General features: G+C 40.9%; 1 protein-coding gene across 1 annotated transcript; it reads right to left on the reverse strand.

The window, feature by feature from the left end:
- Window positions 1-148: 148 nt before the first annotated feature.
- On the reverse strand, window positions 149-24,943 carry LOC134864071 (apoptosis-stimulating of p53 protein 2-like). Its single transcript, XM_063882830.1, has 18 exons — window positions 24,568-24,943; window positions 13,383-13,530; window positions 13,145-13,258; window positions 10,771-10,847; window positions 10,270-10,371; window positions 9,539-9,725; window positions 9,223-9,419; window positions 8,448-8,612; window positions 7,256-7,469; window positions 6,977-7,099; window positions 6,490-6,596; window positions 5,672-6,059; window positions 4,119-4,822; window positions 3,716-3,853; window positions 3,445-3,578; window positions 3,168-3,334; window positions 1,834-2,033; window positions 149-1,232 (listed from the first exon to the last, which is right to left on the reverse strand). The coding sequence occupies exons 1-18, from the start codon at window positions 24,574-24,576 to the stop codon at window positions 1,191-1,193; spliced, it is 3,216 nt and encodes a 1,071-aa protein (XP_063738900.1). The 5' UTR covers window positions 24,577-24,943; the 3' UTR covers window positions 149-1,190.
- Window positions 24,944-25,420: the final 477 nt, after the last annotated feature.

Raw genomic sequence — 25,420 nt, forward strand, 5'->3', positions numbered from 1 at the left:
GTGTCCAGAACAGAGAAAGGTCCAATGTGTGTTTAGCTTAGCTAAGCACAGAGACTGGAAGCAGGTGGAAACGGCTAGCCTGGCTGAATCAAACATTGAAACTTTGCATCGGCTGATAGAGAGAGCTTTGGACTTGATTTGAGCAGATCAGGCTTTTATTTTGAAAAATGTAATAATGCACTGGTGTATTTAAAAAAAAAACACAGAGCATCAACATTTCAGGCGTTTGTAGAAAAGTCCACAGTTCTGACACAAAAAATAATCATATGGGAGCAGAATGTTTCACCTTATATCCTCTGATGTAGAATATCAGTTAAAATAGATCAATGAAATTAAACAAAATACTGTTAGGTGACAAACTCATGTAAAAAAAACAAACAATATAAATACAATTAATAAAACAAGTTGTTGTCTTTAACACAAAGTACATCATGTGACCGGGGAGCATCAACAGCGTAAATATCAAAATAACATTAAAGTTATTAAATTGTCGAAGCTGGATTTGATTAAATTCACAACCAAACAATACAAAATAAAAATAAAATGACCTAGGTAATAATTCATTTGTACTACAGAGCCCCAAAGAAATAAAGGGTTATCTTATTTATGTATTATCCTGTTAGCACAAGTAGCTCCTGCACCATTTTCACACTCTTAAATATTAATATACTGTAGTTTTGGGGGAATTTGGGGCTCAATACAATACAAATAACACCTCTTAAATGTGTGTCATATTTTAAATATGTGCTTCATTTGTTAAAACTAGAGGATGCTTTAACAAAAATTAAGGGATTGTAATTTTAAATACTTCAAAAAGGTGGACTTGTGGTTTTCGGGCAACTGCCTGTTTTTGATTTCAACATTTGGGACGATTGTTGCTCCTCTTTTTCTCTCTGTGTCGACTGTCGCTATTTAATAATATAAAGTCAAATCTGAAATAATGAAATACGAGATGAACCTGAAAGCATGTTCACATTTTGAGGCTTTGCGACTACAATACAAAAAGTTCACTGTAACCACAGGAAGCATTTTCTTTATCTTCGCAGTTCATTGTGACATTCTTTGTGCTGAAGTTGAAAAACCTAACAGGTTTTAATGGCAGTTCAGGAAACATCTGTCCCTTTTATTTTTTTTAACTAACAACCTCGAGTCCAGAGGTTTTGGTCTTCTGTAGATCCATCAGCTGTGGGTTAAGCCAGGCTCCTCTGCCGGGGCTTGATCCTCAGATACAGCTGGGAAATAAAAGGGAAAAGAGTTCCCATTAAATAACCATTAAGATAACACTGAAGCACTGAAATAAGACTGTTGAGTAACAGGATTCTCAAAGATGATTTTAAACTTGATTAAACACATGGAAATTAAACACAAGGAAACTGGGACAACTTCGAATCCCTGTGAGATGAATGGAGAGAGACAAAAAAATCATCCTATTCTGCTCATTTTCAGGTTAGTCTGGGACATGTCTCCATGCTTTAATGTTCAAAAAGCTCTTTATGTTCTCATACTGCCTGTGCTGCAGCACCTCTTTTCACCCTCTGTCTGACACCAGAGCCCAGTCTGCTCTGATTGGTTAGCTGGCCGGCTCTGTTGTGATCGGTCAACCGTAAAAATACATTTATGTCATGAACCTGGTCAAACCTGCATACGTGGGTTTTAAGACTTCAAAAACGTTGGTGCACGAGGCCATATGTTGAGGCCATGGAAGGTTTACAACATAAAAATATAAGCTCCTAGTAGCTTCAGTTTAAAGTCATTTGCATAAGCTGCTTTATGTCTACTATCTATATATACGTATGTCTTCTATTAGGAGATCTTCTCAGTACAGTTACTCACCCCCAGCATGTTTCGAGGGATGTAGCCCTCATGGTCTCCACATCTGGCCCACCACCAGTCCGTTTCCACCTCGTCGTCCCGCCTCAGCACCGTCATGCAGTCGCCCTCGCTGAAGCCGAGCTCGTCGTCGCTCTGCGGCTCGTAATCCCACAGGGCGTAAACCACGCCGCGGTTCATCACGCCCATCTTCTCCTGAACACCTGCAGTGGCACAGAGGAGGAAACGGAATCATCTCAACAACATCAGTTAGTGTGAAAGACAACTCGTCAATGAGTTCTTGGTGAGATTTTGGGAGATAAAATCTGAATTCTGAGATTTTGAGAAAAGTCTGAATTTGAGATTCTCAGAAAATAATTCAGAATTTTTTGATTTTCGTAAAAAAGTCAGACTTTTTAGATGTTCTGAAAAAAGTGTAGAATCTTAGTTTTTCAAAAAAATAATCAGATTCTTTTGATTTTCCTAAAAAGTCATAATTTTGAGATGTTCAGAGTATTGTAACAAACAGTGTGATGGAATTAGACCCTCTTTTATGAAGTGGTATAAGAAGTATGAACATATTTATTCAAGTAAACTAAAGTCAAAGTGACACAAAATTGTAATAATTTATGACACGTGAAAGTCCAGCGTTCAAAATCGTACTCAAGTGAAAGCACAAAGGTATTGGCATTTCGTCCAGCAGTGGCTCAGTAAGTAGGGGCTTGGACTGGGAATCGTAGGGTCGCCGGTTCAAGTCCCCGAACAGACTTGAAATATGGAAAGTGGACTGCTACTTGGAGAGGTCCCAGTTCACCTCCTAGGCCCTGCTGTGGTGCCCTTGAGCAAGGCACCGGACACCTCCAATCCCCCCTCCCCATTGCTCCCCGGGCGCTGCACGATAGCTGCCCACTGCTCCTAGTACTAGGATGGGTTAAATGCAGAGGACTAATTTCACTGTGTGTGCTCTGCTGTGTGCATGCATGTGACAAATAAAGAGGGTTTCATCCTCCGATTCTATCTATCATTGAAATATAATTAGTCATCTTTCTGGTTAATTGCCCATTTCAGAATCATATATATCAAAATGCTGTGGCTAAAATCAAACAGTCATGGAGTCAATGGAGCAAGGGGGGAGTGTGTGGGAGAGAATTTTCCTCTGGACGGAACACAGGGATGTTAGCCTTTGCAGACCATTTACGTGCACAGAAACCTATATAACACACAGGAAAGGGAACCCCCCCAAAAACCTCCTTAATTATTTGTTTTGGTTAAAGCTGCAGCCTCTGTCTTATTGTATTTGCTGTTACATCTGAAATAACCAATCTAAAGATCCCACAGTGAATAGTTTAGAATCTCACCGTAGAGAAACTGGGAGCACTGGGCGTATCCGTCCTCCATCTCCTCGCACTTGTCTGCAGCTGTCTGCATGTCGCTGTACGTGGTGGCGAACACTGCCGTCCCCGACTCCACCAGGAACTTACAGACCTGAACGTTATTACACGAGGCAGCGCAGTGGAGGGGAGTCCTGCAGAGGGGAGACAAGAGGGAGGAATATTTAAGATAACTTAAACCCATAGAGAGTCTGTTTTCTCTGAAGATGACCGGACAGTGATTCTGTTTCTGACTCAAGCTCACCACCCGTCGCTGTCGGCAGCGTTGGCGTTGACACCAAACTGAACCAGAAACTTGACGATCTCTGTGTGTCCGGCACAAACGGCGTTGTGCAGCGCGGTGATGCCCTCGTCGTTCGGCATGCTGGGGTCCTCCACCTGGTGATGACGTATTGGATTCATACATTTTTGCTCAATATTCAATAGGTTTCAAAACTATTTAAAGCACAAAAGGTTCCAAATATTCCTGGCAGTCACGTAATTTGCTGTTAGACTCAGACAGCAGTGAGACTCACGTCGTAGATGACCCTCTGCACCAGGTCGTACTCGCCCTCCAGAGACGCGTCCAGCAGCAGAGCCAGAGGGTTGAACTTAACCCGCATGCTGTGATCGATCCGCTCCGAGCCGGGTTTACGGAGGATCGACCTCTTACCCTGAGAGAGAGAGAAGAGGTTTTTAAAGAGGAAATAATATGCTCAATTTCAGGGTCATATTTTCCTCTACTGTGACATGTCTCCATGCTTTAATGTTCAAAAAGGTCTTTATTTTTCTCATACTCTCTTTTTCTGCTTTGATTGGTCAACAAGAGAAGTCCCGCCCCTTTGCATATCACGTACAATGTGATGTCACTATGAAGCGACCTCTTGGTACTGAAGAACCAATCAGATGGATGTATTAAATATAGAAAGGGTTTGTTACCGGGGGCGACGGCACCTGTCCCGTGACCTCCGGCGGCTGCATGTTGGCGACGTCGTCCCCCTGATCCCCCTCCACACAGGTTGGGTAAGGAGGGGGCGGGTACGGGGGGAACTCCTGGTTGACCGAGGTAGATCGACACACCTCCTCTTCCTCTTTGTGCTCTGGAGGGGGGGGCAGGGTGTGGTCGGTGATTGGTGAGCGGGGGGGCAGAAGAGGTGGGGTCAGGCTCTCCTCTGGGCTCTCTGCCTGGTCGCTGTCGACTCTGGACACAAAATCTCCGCCTTCCGTCCCGTCTTCGTGAGGCTGAACCAGCACCCCCCCTGGACCCACTGTCTCCATGGGGATGGTTTCCATAGCAGCCAGGGTGGTTTTCTGGTAGAGCAGCTTCTGGATGTTGGGACCGGCCGGGCCCTCGGGCTCCGTGATGGAGCTGCGTTTCTTCAGGGGCCGGGGGGCGTGGTGCAGCCGGCGGCGCAGGACGTCCAGGTCGGCGTCGCAGGGGTTACGGTGGGGGTTGGACAGGAAGGGGAGGAGCTTGGTGGGGCTCAGAGGTCGTGGGTTGCCTCGGTCTGAAGTGTCTGCAACGACGCCTTCGCCACTGAAGTCTGTCTCGCCGCCGTCGGGAAAACAGGACCCCGAGTTCATGATGCCTGAGGAGATAAACTGCTGCCCCCCGTTCGCTGGGAGGACAGGTTTGCCATACACTGTGGACACACACACACACACACACACACACACACACACATACACAATAGTCAGCAAGCATTTTGATCATCTATTGAGCCTTAGGTGTCATTTATCAACCAAACACTTCCTCTGCATCTCCTTTCCAACATGAAGACTTTTATTTTGTAAACTGAAAATCTTCTTCGTGATTTTTACTTCTCGTTAGTTGGGAGGAAATAATAATTAAATTGTATTATTTGAGGGAGTTGTAGTAGCTCTTATGTAAACTTGACACAATCTTAAGGAAACATAATTCTATGAATAAATGTCTATTAGTAATAAAAATGTTCTTTTCAGACTAAATGTTTGTATATTTGAAGAACACACACCCAGAAAAGATCTTCAATTAGAATGACCACAGTTTACATTCATTTTAGTCCAAATTATCATCGCTTTATCATCTGATCCCAAGAGACATTTGTCTCTAATAGCTATAATTAGCTTATGAATTATGGATTCAAGGAAAACATGTTTGTTTTTTTCAGGTTAAAGTGAGCTTGACTCCACCAAATGTAAGCACTTTCTCCTTGTATCCCAGTCGGGAATTAGCCTCAAGGCTTCCCCGAGATAATGCATTAACGAGAATAAAAGAGAAGAATTTATCTTAACGTTTTCTTAAGATAATGAGTAAATGAAACGTACTGTGCCACAATTAAAAGGGACCTCTCCAGACTCTAGTTCTGACACCAAGAAGAAAACACTTTCAGTTTTTTCAACCAAAAAGTGTTATTTCCTCCCATGTCATGTGGATTTTTTTTTGATTGAACAGGTAAAATGTATAATAAAACCAACAGTATTATCAGTAACTGCTTCTGTCGATGCCTCACCTCTGGGCTGGCTCCGGGGCAGCGTTCCCTGTCCCCCCGGCTGGTAGCCCTTCCCCTGCGTCGTGTACATGGAGTAGATGTAGGACGCCGCCAGAGTCTGAGGCTTCTGCAACGGGGCGGCCGGGGCCTCCGAGGGGTCGGGGGTGTACGGTCGCACGGCGGCGGCCGGCGGACCCTCCTGCTTGTGGGGCAGGGGGAGAGTGTTGCTGTGGCTCGAGACGGACCCTGGAGCCCTGAGGTGGCCCCCGACCGGCCGCACCTTGCCGGGGAAGGTCCCGGTGCTGTAGGGGGGCTTCGAGAAGGTCTGGGGGCCTGACGTGGAGAACAGTTTGGGCTTACTGGGAATTGGAGGAGGTGCCGTCATCTTGGAAAGACCTTTACCAGAAGCCTGGAGGAGTAGCACAGATAGGATGAGGACAAAATAAAGAAAATGTTTGACACCTGAGACTAGTGTTAGGTACAGAAGAGGTGTCAATCACATCATTTTAATAGAAATGAACTAAAATGAGGAGCAGAATAAGCAAAAGATACAACATTAAAGGTAGAAATACAAAATAATAAGTCCTGAGTTTAGTTATTATTCAGGATTTCCAAATTTAATGAGACGATGATCCCAAATGAAATGAGCCTTTATTTTGAAAAAGTAAAATTCCAAAATAAAAGACTGATGAACCCATCATTAAAGTCATTACCAACTGAGAGTTTCTGGGGTTACTTTATCCCAGCACAATCACACTGGTAATAATGATTTGATTTCACCTTTTCAAGCAATAAATATATAAAGTTTTCAGAAGTGATGAATGTAAGTCTGATGATACCTGATTGTCCCTGAGCAGGTTGTCAGTGATGTGATTGGTCCGTGAGGGGACAGGGGGCGGGATGTCAGACCCAGAGAGGCTCCTCTGATCTGGGATAGTCTTCCCCCCTAGAAGAGGGATAAAAAGGGATCATCATCATCATCATCGTCATCATCCACACCAACGCTTTCTACTGTCTCACATTTCTAAACATGCTGTAGAAATGATGAAAAGTAAAAGTAGTGAGAACCAGGTATCTCTAAAAGTCGATAGATTTAACAGTTGATCCAAAAGGTTTTTTTAAAGATTTTATTTAGCTCAAATAAAAATTCCAAATCTTCTGGAGATACGTTTCATTTTCATGTACAATTCCAATTAGAAAGGTAACTAGTAAGAGGTACACATTTTCCCTTTGAGATGGAGTATCAGTAAGCAGTATAAAGAAGTATAATGTCACTTAAAATATAAAATACTAAAGTAAAGTATCAGTATCCAGATGTGTACTGACCTGAGTTGTGGCAGCTGAGGCTGGACATGCGAGGCAGGGTGGAGGAGTGGCTGTAACCTCCACTGGACTCAGACAGCGAGCCGCTCCAGTCCGAGAGTTTGTTTACTTTTGATGAGCCGAAACCTGGAGAAAGAAGAGAACCTTGTATCTAATTCTATATAATTAACCTGTCTCAAAATGATGCTTTTAAATTTGCATTGAAATGTAGGTTTAAAATAATGAAATGACGCCTTAAATACAAAATATCCTCCTTTTCTGTCTCTTGTAACTACAGGTCACCTGAGGCGGGTTTGGCGGGTCTGGGAGGCGGCTTCAGCGACGAGTCGGGCATGGGTAGTGTGGCAGTGCCGTCCGGGTAGGCCGGCTTCACCAGAACCTCCTGGCGGGCCGGCACCGGAGGCCCCTGGGAGCCGGAGGACGACTGGATGTACGGCCCCACCGCCGCCACTCTGGAGCCCACGCCCTGCTGAGGGGCCCCTCCGTCCGAAGCCACCTGGAGGAAATGGAAATATTTGAAAGCTTCAGATTTTGGTCATTGTGAAGTATAATATTAATTACATTGTACATTTATTTAATATCCCATTCACTGCACTACCATGTATATAATATCCTGTTTATATTTTGTGAACTCTAATAGTGTTCCGACAGTTTACTGATTATTAATGTTCATAGTCCAACTGTATAGATATACATTGATAATACTGGTTTACTTTTATTTCTATTCCTTCTTTATGTTCATACTTTAGAATTGTTCATTTCAGATGTTTATATTATTTTGTACTTTGTATTATGCTGCTGCAAAATAAACATTTCCCAGTCTGGGATTAATAAAGTAATTCTTATCTTATCTTATCTAACATGTGCAGAGAGAAGATCAAAAATTGCTTTCACAAATTGATGCTGCAACCAAAGTAAAGTTCAAAAACTGTACTTAAGCACCAATTTGAAGTATTTGCACTTAACCGAAATAATTGTTTTGCCACTTACTACTTTTATTTGACTACATTTCAAAGAGAAATGTTGTATTATTTACTCCACTACATTCAAAAGACAGCTTTAATAACATTACAAATTCATTTCGGTTGCATAAAACATAAACAATGTAAAGGTTAAGCTAAAATGATGAGTCGAATAAATGATTAGCCTAATTGAAAACATGTAAAATGGCATCTATTTTGGTGGTTTTGTCATTTTTAATGTAAAGATATTTTTAATTCTTAATAATGTCATGGTTTGGACAGTTAACTGTAAAAAAAGACCTACATTTAAATTGGTTACTTTGGGCTCTTTTTGGATATTGTTTCACTATTTTCAGAAACCATGTTGAAGGTTAGCTTGAAACATTGCTTACTTGAAGTTAGCTAATTTAGCAAATGAGGCTAATCCTGATTTCCCGCTCATTTCAAGTCACTCCAGTAAAAAGGATCAACAGAATCTCATCTAGAAAGTCAAGTTTCTTCGATGCACTCACGGGCAGGTTCTCTTTCTGCTGCAGGGCGGCCTTCTTCTTCCAGAGCCGCTGACGGAGCTCGGCTAGCCGTCGGTCCATCGCCGCCACCTCCAGGTTCCTCTTGTTCAGGCTGTCTCTCTGCTGCTGCAGCCGGCCGCTCTGATCCTGGTTCAGCTTGTTCCTCAACTGGGAGGGCAGGGATGGAGCTCAGTGAAAAACAGGTGTGAAGTGAAGAGGCTAATGTTTCAAGGTTAGCTAGTTAGCTTAGCCTTCCTGCTAAATTCAAATTAGCTTAGATAGCTATACTTCTTGTTGCATAAACTTGAAGCTTTACTTTTAAAATCTGAATCATAGTGGGTCCCATCTTCAAGTCAAATGTGTGCAGCTTTGTTTTCAGGGACGATTGTTCCCTACTGGTCAGTCTCATGGTGAAGTTATATTTTAAATATATCATTTAGACTATTTTAAGGAGAAAAGGAAACCCCATAACGAGAAAAACAAACAAACAAACAATGGCAAAGAGGGCCTTTAACATTTTAATGTTTACGTTCCAGATTGAATTTGGTTGCACGAATGCACAGCAAATGCACCTCAAGGCCACCGTAGTTTCTCAGACAGGGTATTCAGTTTAATTAAATTGCAACCTCACTGCTAGACGTCACTAAATCCTACACACAATGGTCCTTTAATTGAAAAAAATGTTGCCTTAATGCTTAGTATGTTAACTTTCAAGTGATCTATTGAAGTAATGTGAAACAGTGGTGCTAGTGCAGAGGCATATTAGCTGAAGCCTCACCTGCAGCTCTTTATAAAGTCTTTCCAGCTCAGCAGCGGAGGAGGTGGTGTGGTGATGAGGAGGAGGAAGAGGAGGCTCCAGTCTGTTGCTCCTCAGAGTATCCAGCTGGTCGCTCAGCTCCTCCACCCTTGACACGGCGACCATCAGCTCCCTCTGCTTCTGCTGGAAGAGCCCCGTCATCTGCTCGATCTCCTCCACTAAAACAAACACAGAGCACATATTTATATACCTGCTTACTGCTGCAGATATGATACATAGGTTTCAATATTAATAGTTCCTTTAACATAGAAGTCACCCGTTCCTCCGCCACACTGACCTAGCTTGCTGTTGCTGAGGCGTTTCTGCTCCACCTGGCCCCTGATGGCTCGGACCCGCCTCAGTTTGGCCTCCTGGTTGTGAGCGTTCTCTCTGAGCTGCTGCAGGCGATCCTGTTCAGATGTCTCCTGCTGCGGATGCTGCTGCTGCCGCTGGTCCTGCAGCTTCAGGTGACGCAGCCGCTGCTCCTGCTCCAAAAGACACAGCAAACACGGTCAGTTTCTAAATAATGCATGTCAAGGTGTAGCCTGTAGAGCAGAAAGCACTAAAGAAAGAGGACGGTCTGGAAGGAAGTTATTAGCTGTCAGACGATCTAATGACGAATTCAGTTAAAGTATATTTAAAATAATGGTGAGAACAGGGGGTTATTAAGGTCCTTTCTGCCACATAGCAGCAGCAGCACACGTGTTTGCAGAAGGCAGCAGTATCTGAAATGGATGGGTTATGTCTATTTGGTGATATTAAGTGCTGCAGTGATGACATATCTTTCTGAGTAGGGTATTTACTGACTTATTCAACATAGCACAGAAAATCTCTTAAGCTTGTGTTAACCACAGAGCTTATTGCAGGCATCTAACCAAAAACCAGTTTGAAAAACCCATTGACTTGGAAACGAGTGCAAACACTAACTAATTTCCAAGTTTTAGGACTTGTTCTTGCACACTCCATTATTATAAATTACAGTGATAGCATTAGCAGTGTAGCAGTAGTGTTTCGTTGGGTGTTTCGTACTTTGGAGGCAAGCAGCTGCTGCTGGGCATTAATCTGCAGCTGCTGTCGGGTTGCCAGATCCTGCAGGTCGCTCAGCGTCATGTCCAGACGAGGAGCTGAGACCTGCAACACACACACACGTCAGAGTTCACCTTCAAATCTATAAAAAACAAACTTTCAGAGATGCAGACGGTGCAGCTTTCACACCAAAACATGACTTTGAGTACATTCAAATAACAGCACAGTTTGTAGGTTATTTCACAGTTTTGTTGTTTTACTTTTTCCACACATTTAAAATCTATTAAAAAACATAAGTCCACTCATTTTACAAATAAAATGCATGTATAAAGCGTGTACATTTGACAAACTTGGAGATGTTTGAAGGTGGATTTCACTCCTCTGTTGATGGATCAACAGTTTCCCCCTGCTTTCAGTGTTTGTGCTAAGCTAGGCTAACCCTTCCCTAACTAGACGCACAAAACCGAAGCGTCTCATCTGACTTTAAATAAAAAAGGGACTCACCCCGTTCTCCAGACATCTCTCCACAGAAGCTTTCAGCTGGTTCCTCTTCATCATCTGATCTGCAGTTCTGGATCCACCTGGATGAGAAGTCACAGTTAGTGTTGATGCTACTATTAGCCAAGTTAGCTGTGTGGCTTTAAGGGTGGTAGGTAGTGTTGATCAGCCCATACTGAAATGTCTCATAAACTATTGGATGGAGAGCAGTGATTTGACGTACAGATATCAATTATCTGCTCGGAATGAATAGAAATCCTCTGACTTTTAATCTACATCCATCATCATCCATCTTTGCTTGTCGAATGCTTTAGTTCATGAACAAATACCTGCAAAACAATATCTTACCAAACATTTGGCCTTTCTATGTTCTACATATACTATCTTTTTAATTTACACACCTATTGCACGTCTCTCCGTTCTGGAAACTGTTCTCTGTGCTCTCTTCGAGGTTTCTTCCATTTTTCCCCAATTAATGTTGGTGTTTCTTGTTAGTTTTTTCCTGGTAGAATAAGTGTCCAAGAACTGAGGGTGTTGTACAGTATGCTGTATACACTGTAAAGCCCTCTGAGACAAATGTGTAAGTTGTGATATTGTGCTATATAAATAAAACTTGATTGGTCAATTGACTGATTTAAATTCAAGGCTGATGACACACATCTACTGTGAACCGTTCCTGGAGACCTAAACGTCTAACAGCTCAACAAGGATAAAACTAAAAGCTTTTCATTGGTGCTAAAAAAAGAAATCAGTTGCTAGAAATTACTTTACATTCAGCCTCTCTTTCTGGAAAGTACCACACAGGTCAGTAATCTGGGTTTTATGCTTACATTATTTCCCAGAGAGCAAAGGTGGATTAATACGCAGCTGAAAATAGCCCCATTTAATGCATCACACAAAACCACAACGACCAACAGGATTTATTCACCATGAGACAAATAGAAAGTAGCAGCTTTATCCTGTTTGGTTTTACAGTATTTTAGGAATTACTACTTTGTGGAGATCAAGAGTAAAAAGGAGCTGATGTCCGCTCACCCAAAAACTTTGAAGGGATGGTTTTTTGTCCGGCACATGAACACACAATGGACTCCCTCATCATAAGCTGATTCCGATGTCCTTTATGACACACTGAACCTTTTACACGACTGTACATCCTGCTCTTGATCTGCACCATGTGGCAACAGTACCTCGAAATGCATTATAAAAAACAACTGGATTACTTGAAATACTGAAGGCAGGAGATTATACTCATCGTTCAGTGATCTGATTTTAGCTTCACGGTCTGGTTGGAGGTAGATTCTCACATTCTCTGCACATGTTTGACACTTTATTCCTGACAAGCACTTTAAAAGGGTAAATATTATGCACATTTTCCAGTTTCATTTTGTGCCTTTACTGGGACATGTCTCCATGCTTTGATGTTCAAAAAGCTCTTTATGTTTCTCATACTGCCTGTGCTGCAGCACCTCTTTTCACCCTCTGTCTGAAACCAGAGCCCAGTAATGAGCTTTAATTTATAACTGAAATACTCTACTGTTTACATTTCTAATTTCTATTATTTTTCTATTATTTTATTTCATTTTTGTTTGGCTTTTTGTTTCTTTGTTGTAAATGAGCAATACTTTATGTAAATAAAATCAATAGTAAATAAATAAAAAAGTTTGAGTATTAAAATAAGGATGTAATAAAATAAAAAAAACAGACTAAAAAACAGCAATTATACACTAATATGTCAATGCATCTGTTTCCGTATAGTAGTTACAGTTATACTGAACTGAGTCAGGAAGTCTTGCTGTGACTTGGCCGAGAGAAATAGCGGATTACACGTTTGACCTCGACCAATCACAGCTGGTCGTTAACCGCAACCTCCATCATTTACAGTGGCGATCAGGGAAAGCTGCCAAGACCTTGTGCCACCTCAAAGCCCCCGAAAGCTCAATCCTCTTTAACTATACATGGTTGAAGCAATACATGATGCAGATGTTGTAGTACAACATTGGGAACTGGACCAGATGCTGCATACGGTGTCTTTAACTATGACAGGGGATAAAACAAGAAAGAGTCCCGCCCTCGAGCTTATTTTTGTGACGTTCCTGACACCCACATTATATGAAGAAAGGAGCATTATGGTGTGCTGCACCATTGATCTGCATATACACATACTATTCAAAGTTAGTAATGAGCTGTTATATTAACAAAGATAAAACCATATACACCTGAAAACAAAGATGTATTCGTATTCAAAGTTAGTTTGTGCCCTTCTCTTAAAAAACCCCCTATTTGGTCAGTTTACCCACAGCGTGTCTTACGTTGGTTACCTTGTGTCCACTGCAGTCTACTCAGTCGTTAGTCTGAAGAGGTTTTGAAAGTGTTTCCTCACCTGACTCTCGTCCTGGAGCTCTCTGGTGACGCAGGAGGTAACGGACCTCCCCCCTCTGCTGCCCCCATTTCTGCAACACCTCCAACATCTGCTCCCCATCTCCAACCACATGTTCTGATGGGTTAAAAAAAAAACACAACATAGACTGATCACAAGCCTGGAAATTCATGTGCATTAATGGATTCCATACAAGGTCTACAGCTCTCGCTCTTTATAGGATTTTAATTGGTAAACTCACCGGAGCCTCTCCACATCTCGGCCAGGTAGCAGTCGGCCTCTCCCGGCTCCTTGCAGAGCTCCACCACATCCCTGCACAGCGTCTCCGGCGTGATGGGAACCTCACTGAAGTGCTGGTCGTTGTTGCTGAGGTACACGGTGAGGAACATCTGCACACACAGAGCAGACACATGACACAAAATGAAGATGAGGTAATATTCAATTCGGCATCAAATGTTTGAGCATTCGCAACGCTGAGAAATGATCTGTGGTTTACAGGATTCTAGACTCTCTCTCTTTATTTATATATCAAAATATATATAAAATACAACAGTGTTTTTGCTCCTATTGGTAATGAGATATTTAAGGCTCTCTATATTCGTAAAACGGTCATTTTTTTCTTAATTTTCTGCACAAAATTGTTGAAATCTATGAGAGTGAGCATTTCTCTTTAGCCAAATACAATGTTTGGCACCCGATGTTGCTGAGACTACATTTGGTGTTTATTTACACACACACATTGTGTTGAAGTTCAGACTGCACAAACAAATCCCTTCTCTGTCACTGTTGTTTCCCTGACCACATCAACCAGCTCCCACTTGGGGATGCCAGGGCGCTCCCAGGCCAGCGTGGAGATATAATCCCTCCACCTGGTCCTGGGTCTGCCTCACGGTTTCCTCCCCGTCATCCTTACCAGGTGCCAGAACCACGTCAACTGACTTATTTCTAGACAAAGGAGCAGTGGTTGTAGTCTGAGTCCCTCCTGGATGATCACACTCAAATAAGACACCCAGGTGGAGCAGTGTTCACAATTTGGACACGTTTTCCATTAACAATATAGTCTTTAAACACAGAATACAATAAGAAGAATACAATTTAGGAGGCAAAGTAAATAAATTGCTGACATACAAGACAGCAAACAATAAAAACCCTGTGCCTTTAAAACATATGCATGTTCTTTGGCAGATAGGTAAACCAGATTGTGATGCAACTCGCTCCACCTGCGCTCTTCACCTTTATGGCTTCCTGTGCTATTTAAGACTATAATAGATATTTGTGGATCCTACTCCCATGATGCACAGGGCCATCTGTTACTCCAGCAGGGTATCTGCTGTCAGGCCAAGATCCACATCGCCTCCCACAGCCCGCCAACCTGCAGGAGGCAGCGCCCGACATTTACCAGCATTCATTTATCCAAAGAGGGCGGTATTTTAGAGAGGATTTGCTCAAAAGTTTGTTGGAGGAGCTTCATATACATGAATGCTCTCTGTGTGGATTTGAACCTTCAATCGGACTGTCCTGGGCTAAATTCTACCCTCATCTTAGTATTAACCTCGTTCCACTTGGTCTCATTTGAAAAATGAGCAGCCTTCTTTGACCTTTCTCAAACTGACTGCAACCTCATTTACATGCAGATGCTGTCGGCTCAGGTTGAACTGACGCTTGTGAATAAAAGCTCTATACGGGTACCACTGAAGGGAAATAAAAAAAGCAGGTACATCTGATGCACGGGTGAATACATACAGGGACGAGTGGATTTGGCTTTGTAAAGATGTGAAAGAGACGCTGTGTTTTTATTTTGTGCATTCAGCTCTTTCTGTTCCGTCTTTGAGCTGCTTCCATCTAGCCTAAAATAAATCTGGTTTCCCTCCACCACAATGGGAGGCATTGTCAATTTTGTCAGATAAACCACGTATCTACAAACAAAGGGATGAAAAGGTTCAGTACAACAACTTAAACTCTCCATCCACCTGATTCTGCTCACCTGCTGCCTTTGTGTTTTCCCTCCCTTCCCCAGCTGTGTGTTGTCTTCTTGATTGGTCTTTTTTGTATGTATGTTCTGCTTTTCTGTCAGTGTTTGTGGGTTCTTTTTGTGTTTCATAGTGACAGAGAGGTCTTGTCTGTATGGGTTGTATCCAGTCACCTTTAATAAAGGTAATTTTTGGTTTAAACCTTTGTCCGTCTGAATAGTATAGAGGCACGATCAGTTGAGAAGTAACTGTATATTTAATTTAATTGAATCAGTAAAAGGTGGATTTAATGTTAACGTAGGTAAGTCACTTTTAAAGTTAAACAAGAGACTACAGTCTAACAGTTTCCTGAAAGTCAGACGATCAACAAAGTTATTTAAAGTAATCCAAAGAGAAACATGCATGTTCATCACAATCCATCCAATAAATGGTCAGAAGTTTTGTTGAAAACCATAGAAATGTCAAAGGATGAAAATGTAAATCTCATATTGTGGGGAGCCTCAACATCTATACAAAATGTCAACACTATCCATCAAATATTTGTTGAAGTATTTAACTCAAAGTCTCTAATATGGCTAGAAAAGTATTCCGAATAATGACCGTAGACTGTTTGAAAGGACGATGAATTGGAGCTGATTTGTTTCATTTCTGAGAAAGTATTTCTTCATGTGTAGGCGGCAGATGAAGTGTGAACCTGGCAGAGAGAAATTGGCATTGCGTACACAGAGACACACTCAAAGAGCAGAGAAACAGTGAGATAAATGCCAGATGATTGGCTTTTTAAATCCTAATCTGGGAGAGGTTTTTTAAGGTAATATTAACTTTGAGAGATCTGTGGACTCTGAGGAAGTGCTACATTAAAAGAGGGCATCACTTCATAGCATCATTTTAAGCTGCATAATAATACGTTAAAATAAAGCATTTTGAGTTCTATTAAAAGGTGCTCTTTAAATAAAATGCAATATTATTATTCTCATTATTATTTGTTGGTCTGCAGATGAGAGATTCCTCTTGCTAAAGTGTCAGCTGAAGTAACTGAACCAGTGTTTTGATCTCAGTTTATGGTCCCTTCCCTAGAATCAACAGTGATACTAAGTGGATAAATTAGCTGTCCTACATGCAGCTCTGGAGGAAAACTGGAGCAGGTTGACGCAGATGAAATGGGTCACTGCCGTCAGTCACCAAACTGAGGACGAACAGGAAGCCAATCAGAGCGCAGCGAGGAGAGAAGGTCTGTCCCTCAGGACGACAACGGGGAGGGGGAGTGAGACCTCCTGTCATCTGTACGGCTGGTTATAGAAAAACAATATGCCCCGAGTACAGGCTGAAGGTGTGTGTGTGTACAAAAACAAATGTGCTCCAGGGACTCGTTTCTGACTAAAACTTTAGGGGAATTATCCGGCCTGGGAACATTTACTGTGTCATCCCTTCTGTCTCGTCAATAAAGGCAGAGGAAGCCGCGAAAATGATCTTTTAAAAACATGGTTAAGAACTGAAAGGACAGAACCATGCAAAAATGTCGGCAGAGAAATATCTGATTTTGTGACGTGTTGAAATGTTTTTTAAAGACAAATTTGAGATAAAAACACAACAAATCAAACTTTATTCATAGCACTTTTGAAACAATATAAACACAGATATAAACAGAGCAATACAAACACTTCAGAGATCGGTCAAAACTGGTGTGGATTTAGTTAAGGAGTGTCTAGATTTAAATTAAAAGCCATAATAAAAAGGTGGGGTCTTGAGTTTGCTTTTTAAAGTGTGAACATTTCTTTATTTCGGACTTTAATCTGGAACAGCTGGTGATATTATTCAGAAACCTGCCAAATCTGGACATAAAATACCCCTCTGATTGACCAATTTAAGACTTCCTCTCACAGAAATAGTGTGCTACGTGCTAACATGCTAATTGAATGCACATCGTTAATCCCATGAGAGTGTGTCAAAGGTCACGGCTGGAGTCATGAGGTCGACCCAACCGACCGTTTAGCGACACATCACTGGACTTAAGCCAGCAGCAATAACCTTCAGAGAGCTCTTTGGACTCAGAAAGGAATACAAATAAGTAGATTTTAATGGACAGTATTTGGTCAAGAGGTCAGACCTTTAAGACTGTTGGATGGGCGAGTGCTGTAAATGCATTGTTGTGTGGTGAAAATCTTGCTGAAGAGCTTCTTCTTACGATGTAGTTAATTGAAAAAGCAAAACACTACTTCATTAGTGTATTTAGCATGTTTGATATATGTCAAAACAATGTAGGACAATATCACAAATAAATATACAACAAAACATAATGCTTTTCTTGATTGTATGCGGAGGAAACACGGGACCTTCTCCTTGTTTGGACATTTTTGAACATTGTTTTGAGGCAATAAGAGAACAACAGAAAAACTGCATGATGTGTTGACATGTGATGCTAACATTAAAATGTGAATATGGAAATGATATTAACATTTTGACTTCATTTTATCTCGTGATAAATACAATACGTTGATTCAGGAGTGTGTGTATTGATCGGGGCTTATTTGAAGCTTCTTTTACATGTTAGAGCTGAGCAGGGAACATGGAGAAAATCAACAACAATGCTATAGGGTTGACTATTAGTGCTTTAAAATAACATTTACACAATGATGATTTTGTTAAATGATCATCAGCAGTGTGGATATAATGACTGAGTGTGGAAAGGCAAATATCAGAACCGCTCAAACGGTCTGGTTATATTCAGAAAATGACCTTATTTGACTTTAATTCCACTTTTAAAAACAGGAAAAAAGACACAGCTATTACAATAACCAAAATATAAGTGTATATATACACTCTTATCACTATATATTTTGCACAGCCTCAATACCACCACGTTAATCTGCTCATTTCCATTTTTTATACTCTTTACTGATGTGGTTAAAGTAGGCGCGTGTGTCACCATAAAGCGAGATGACGTGCCTGCTCCTAATCCAGCCTTCAGTGACCCTTTAAGTTTTCCTTAAAGATCCTCTCATGCACAATACAGAGATAAAGAGATGCAGATAAACATCCAGAACAGGTGACACTTAATCTAACGACAGGAAGCTGCAGCAAAAGATATAAGACACCCGCAGTATGTCTGTCTGTCTGCCTGTCTGTCTGTCTGCCTGTCTGTCTGTCAGCAGTCCGTCGTTAAACTGCCGGGGCCGCAGCTCTTAATCCAGCAGGAATTAGCGCAGCATCATGCAGCTTAATACGTCCAGCAGCCCACACACCCTCTGCTGAGAAGGGGGGGACATTAATGAAGCCTGGTCTGTCTGAAAACATCATCAGCTCTTTCAAAACAACCCGAGACGTCACCTCAATCAGACGTCACACCAGAATACACCAGTTCAACATGATGATGATGATGACGATGATGATGACGATGCATATATTTTGAAATCATTAACTTAATAAGCATCTGTTTTTAGTATTGATTATAGACTTTCAGCTTCAGTTTAAAAGAGTGATCAATACCCTTTGATGTGTGGTTGATTGTATATGGCTGCACTGTTATTAAAAGTATTCACACACTGATGGAAGTGAGTTTATATGCTGAGTGTTGGTCTGAGAGTTCGGGACTTAAATAAAAATATTCAGACTAAAAAATCTGTGAAATTAGAAAAAACATTAAGCAGAATTTTCTTTTAAAATATATTATTCAAAGTAGGATACCAGGCCATATTGTTAGGGTATCTGAAGGGTAGGTTTAGCAGAGTTTCAATGACACAGCTGCAGAACAGGAAGTTATTTTGGCCTCCCCAAAAAAAAACCCTGAACAGGTCAGAAATAATTTGATGCTTTTGATGTGAAATTTTGAATGGTTACATCAGAGCTACTTCCAATAAATCAAATCATTCTGGAGTAAAATCAACTAACATTTACATTTTTATTTGATCATTTAATTTGAACTATTTCTGTCCTTAATAACTGAATTACCCCTCAACCATTATCAGACAAAACCTGAGGAGGAAACTCTTCCAACAGTGTGGCACCAGAAATTAATTTGCTGAAAATGAATAAATTAACTGCATTTTCCTTTTTAATGTAACTCCTAAATGTTTTCACTCTGGTGTGTCTGGTTTTGCTTCTGCTTCAGGGAATCGTGGCAGCAGCTGGCACGCTGCAGGTCACATCCCAAATGTTTTGTAGGCGGCGTGGACGGCTGGAGCCATATGGCCGACAGAATCACGTGACACACCAATATTGGATTAACGACGCTCACACACTCATACACACACACACACACACACACACACACACACACACACACACACACACACACACACAGCCCAAACACTGCCGGCTGTTCAGGATGCTCCAACATTCAACAACATAAACACAGGAAGCTCGTACTGAACTATTGTTGACACTGAGCTCTGAAACCTCTCCTGATTGGTCGCTGGCTGTGCATTTAAATCGCACATTGGGACCATTTAAACATTTAGTCTCTAATTAGCTTCTGTTTTCAAAGTCTGGCACGTCACGGTGAGTTTGTGGACAAACTCTTCAGGGTTCAACACGAGGTGACTGATTAAAACAATTAACATTCAGCTTCCCTGCTGCCTTTCCTAACGAGATACTTCAAAGTCTATCAGACAAACAGCAGCATTTTCATTACCGCATTAAACTGACAGGCTTAATGTTGTGCTAAACACATTAAAGCTGTACTCCCGTCATGTCAGCAGAACGGGATGAAAAAGCCTCCCCATCATTTATGATTCAACACATTAATCCAATCTCTTTTACCATGGTATTAAGCATTCATTAAATTAAGCATGCATTTGCTGTTTCTCTCTACTGTGCACTAGCTTGTTCATTTAAATCCGACACAATATGAATCGTTTGTAATCAATTTGATGTTGCATAATGAACAGTAAGTCAGGTCTATTATTTAAAGTTTGCTATATATCCGTGTTGTCTATCCAGCTAAATAGATGCAGGTTTTATATACACAGTCCATGGTTAAAAAATACTGTTGCAGTAAATACACAATGTAAAATGTTAGCATTACAGGAGCCAAAACACTAGGAGAACGCAATGTGTTCTCCAGAGACAAGTAAGGAATATCCCGCGTATGCCATCCAGTTGTTGTGATTTGATTCCGTGTGCTGGAAACAGTCCATGTATCTTGATTGGTAGCATCATTTTGTCTAGAAATATAAAGTAGGCTATATATATCGTATAGAGTTGCAGCCAGAGATTAGACCGCCACCGCTCAATTTTATCTTAAAATAACTGCCAGAAGTGGTGGCTTCACAAAAGTCTTATTCGAACCAGTCTGTCGATGTTTTTTCTATCAAGTTATAGATGATTTAGCCGTGAGAAGTCCCCAATTTTCTCTGATTATAACTCTGAGGCTGAAGTGAACCACATGACCCACTCTACAGATCACTGAGTCGATATGGTGCCAGCACAAGAACAGGTCAACTTCAATCAATGATTTCAATTTAAAACCACCAGGAATAAACTCTCACGACCCAGGATAAGAGTTACTGTTGTTGGATTACTGTTGGGTTATTTACTTTAAAAATATGTGTGTCATTTATGGTTTTTAATGGTACATGCAGTTACTTCCTATTCACACTGACAGATACAGACGAACAGGTAACACTTTGTAAAAACGACTTGAGTTTGATGAGTCATGACTGCATATAGAACAGGTGTTATCATGAATAACCGCAGAAAGAAACGGGACAGAAAAGGTGTTTCTTGTTTAGTTGAAGACAGAGACATTTTATATCAATTGGGATGAAACCACAGTCTGATTACCATCTTTCACTCCATGCTAGACAAGCTGAAATAAAACAGAGCAGAGGAGAAAACCAGGTGTGAAAGCAATGTGTGATGCAACACTAGTGGTCAGGATCTGTTCTGTGTTTTCTGTTGGGTAGCCAGAAGAGCATCCTCACAAACACAGGAACAAATATCAGTTTCTTTCCGTCAGATTGGAAAAATAAATGTCAGCTCCGGCCTGATATTGTGAATGAACACCAAGGTTACAACTTCCCTGCTGTAGTTCCGTTATGCGTGAGGAATACTGACACAATGCTGTTCCCGCACGACCTTGAACAGCGTGTGAGAGGGTGTGTGTGTGTGTGTGTGCGGCGTGTGTGTGTCTCTGGTCACTGTGGCAACAGTTACCAAGCAGCAAGGCGAGCTGCACTGCCTGCAAGATGATGAGTATAGTGATCAGGGTGTGTTGCGTTTTAAAGAAAAGCATGTATGAAAGATTAAGAAATCACTTTCCTGTTGGAGCACCTTATTCACCTTCCTTTTAGACACATATGTTTTTAATCTATAGTCAGAGCTTCTCACAGCACTGTGAATGTCAGTCGCTGCTTGGATGTTACACACTACAGTCTGAATAACGATAAGCCGTGTAAATGCTGGAAAGAGAAGCTCAATGCTTCCTCATTGTGCTCCGAGTTTCCTCAACAGACCTTCCTCCTACATCTCATCATGTTCCTCATTTATCATTTAACACGCGTAGGAAAGATCATACATGCAGCTGAATACCACACAGAGTTATCTGTAGGGATGTATACCTCAACTTCCACCAAAACAAAAGATTTGAAAGCGATTCTTTGGAAAACAAAACAACATTTGCTGAAATCACAAAGTCTGCCGAATTACCGTTTGGATTTGATTCAATTCAGGAGCGATCGATACTCATATAAAACTAAATACAGACAGACTTCTGCAATAAGTCCCCTCTACTGCATCTGGTGCAATATCATATGAACATCTAAAACAATCATCATTTATATCAACTCACAAAAAGGACAAAAATAGGATTTGATACTTTTATTACGGGGCTCTGTAAAAACCAGGTTTGCTCTAATGGAAATCAGCGACTGACGATTGAACTTCAAAATAAAAGCATATCTTATATTGATGTTTTCACTCTGATTGAATCAATATCAACCTGGATAGCTGGATCGTTACCTCCGATGTCATCCTATTCTGACCTTAATTGAAATGTTTTAGATTTGTAAGACACTAATTACTAATTGGACAGTTCACACCTTTGCAGATTTAACTTGCTGCCACAAATACATCCCATTTGGGGCGTAATTGTGGCGTTTTATAAATGTTAGCGTTACCAAACCACTCTTACATGGTTGTCCTGACTTACATAGAGTTGAACTGCTTAAAAGTTTAATAAACAGCTGTGTTTCTCTCTCATGTGCAGTTTCGGTGACACAAATCTCCACATATGTACCTCTTAAGAATGATTCTGACAACAACTAGTACCCAGACTTTTATCCTTTAAAGCTCAAGGAGATCTGGGCACATTCAGTGTATGATTATCGTTTAGTGACCTCTGGATAAGCTGAATACGAACTGGACTGCATGGACTCCGATTTAAGACGTTTTGAATAACCCCCCAGAAGGGTTTCGCTGTGTGCTGCACTCCGTGACTGGGGTCAGGGCTTACAGGATAAATCTGAGGATATTCTATATATTTTTCTTCTCGTCAACTAATCCCATGTTCAGACTCAGACCAATAGTTTGTGTATACTCTTAGAAGTGATATATAGACATGTCTTCTTTTACTTTGCTATAGAGCTCCATTGTTGTCCCAAAAACTATTTAAAAAAACCCACAATCCCACACACACCATCCTGCTTCCACAAATACTCACTGCAGCACCAAATGTGGATTAATCCGCCACTGAAAATAGACCCCAACCGATGCACTATTTCCTGCTGTTTGTTTGATAAGAACAACAGTGAGCAGCTGTTTCAGGAGCTTTAAAATACAACAAAACTACAGATGTGTGTTTCAAAGATATACCATTCAGTTCAAACATAAGAACAAATATTGAATAACACCAGTCTTGTCTTTTAATTCAAGTCATTCAAGTTCTGGCTAGGTGTTAAAGTTTGTGCTGTGTTTGAAAATGTGTATTTGCATTATAAAGGCAACTTTATTAATATTATTTGTGGCATAAAATGGTCTTAAAGTGACAAATATCACAATTATTAATGGGACAACACGATATACTCAAAGAAAAGTTATCAACATAGACCTCACGCTTTCAGTGCAGATTTAAGATTTAAAAGCCAGAACAGACAAGACGTTTCTGGACAGGTGAGCATCAGACACACCATCACCTACAACTTTAAAAAATGACCTTGTTGTTGCAGTGGGTCCAACACAAAGGAGAAGATGCCTCCAGCTTTTTCCAGCATCATTACAGACTCTCAGCATTGATAGGCAGGACAGACAGAGAGAAAGAGAGAGAGAGGAGAGACACGAAGACTCAAACCAGGACCGAAATGTCAAACTGTTCAGCTGCAGTAAATCAGAGGATTTAGCAGCACTGCAGTGTGGATGAAAAGGTCAAAAAAAAGTGTAAACCAGGGAAGGACCTCCATACAAAGTAAAGACAAAGGCACAATGGTGTTCTATTCTTAGTACTGATTTACACAGAGCGGCTGGTCGGGACATTTGTCAGTATGAAGATGAAGTCACTGCAAGCTGTCTCCCTCATCAGAGCTTTATCTTGTGTCCAGGGCTGCGGTAACTCATGTTATTGATCCAGGAAGTCATGTTTATCCTCCTTGTTACTTCACTTTGGATCAGACCATAGGATAAGTTCGAGAGGATGTGTTTATTACAGCAAGGCGGTGTGATTCGATTTTCAATGTTGCTCTGTGGAGACTCCACCAGAACGAGTGATGCTTTCAGTCATAAGGTTTAGTTTAAAGAACCAGAACCTGTGTCCATTTTGTAGGTTATTATGTAAAGGTAGAGTTGACCGTTATGGATGCTGCTTGATGACTTAAGAAAGTTCAGTTTTCTAATGTTATGTTTTTTTGTGTCCATTTTATTTTAAAAAGGTGTAATAGCTGTTTAAAGCCTGCTAGAGAGACAACCAAATATTCCTACTTTTCTGTTTTACTTAAAAGCAGTCCAGTTAATTACTGATTCTATAAACCCTGTAATCACCCTATAAACAAACGCCATCACTTCAGTGTCAAATTCTCAAGTTGACTCATACAATCCTCAAAATAAAATCATAGGACATGAGCTCAGTGATCTAAAGGGGGGCAGCTACAGACCTGAACACTTTGACATCAGAGTCTTGCCACAATACAATTAAACGAAGACAAGGAAAATCATTCAATTAAATTATCACTGAAGCTCAGTCAGGGATTAAACCCCTGAATCATCATTTAATCTGTATGATCTATTTTCTTTTAACCATTAGAGACATTGCATTCTATAACATTTTACCTAGTAAGGATATGAGGTTTAATGTAGGCTAAAATTGAAGGGATTCTGTTGGGAAAGCACTGTGGAAATAACACTAAATATACACTGCAAGTAACTGCTCCTGCATGGTAGTGATGGGGCTGGTGGCAGTTCCGATAGAGATCGTTACAGAGTCCACATGTATGAGTGGATAAATAAATAATAAATGTGTTTCTCACTCACCGGCATCATGTTGGCAGTTTTCCTCTCTGTCGCACCCAGTCTGCAGCAGAAACCATTAAACCATCCTCCTCCTCTGTATTCTGTGTTCCTCCTCTTTTCGCTTCATTTAAAGTACATGCATCCTCATTTTTATTATAGTTATTATTATTTATATTTCCTCCTCGACCTGTTGCAGTGACCCAGCGGGCCCTTCCTTCTGCAGGTCCAATCCCTCTGGAGGACAGGTGGGATAAAAATAAAAAAAAGAGGATGCTTTCGGAGGAGATTCTGCAGGAAGTTGCAGGACACACCTCGCAGGAATAAATGTGTGTTAGTTTTGTTGATGGGGGCGGAAAACAAAGGGCAGCTCTCCTGCTGAGCAGTAATCCTGTTCAACGACCACGATCCGTCTGACTGTGCAAGAGTGTTTGGATCACAACCATTCAATCAATCCAGACCAAGGAGGGGAATATCTTTTCCGGTACAACATTTCAAAATAAAAGCACCATGCGTCTACAAGATGAAATAGTAGTAGACGTAGTATATCATTAAACAAAATACTTGCACATTAGTCTCTTTTCTGTTATTTATTGCACTATTTTTATATTATTTTTGTTATTTTATTATTTTATGTCTTATATATATTCATGTTGCATTGTTGGAGAAGCCTTTTACTTAAGATTGTCATTGGTGCAACTACAAGCTACTTTGCATGTGACAATACGTGTTTGAACCTTGAATGAAACATAAACAATAGCATTACTTGGGGATTTTGAAATGCTGTTGTCGAATAAGATGTAATAAAGGAATTGACTGTCTCTACAATGTTATAAAAAAGGCATGAAAACAAATAAACACTCAATTAAATAAATAC

This window comes from Eleginops maclovinus, chromosome 5 (assembly GCF_036324505.1).
Source record: "Eleginops maclovinus isolate JMC-PN-2008 ecotype Puerto Natales chromosome 5, JC_Emac_rtc_rv5, whole genome shotgun sequence".
NCBI classification, from domain to species: Eukaryota; Metazoa; Chordata; class Actinopteri; order Perciformes; family Eleginopidae; genus Eleginops; species Eleginops maclovinus.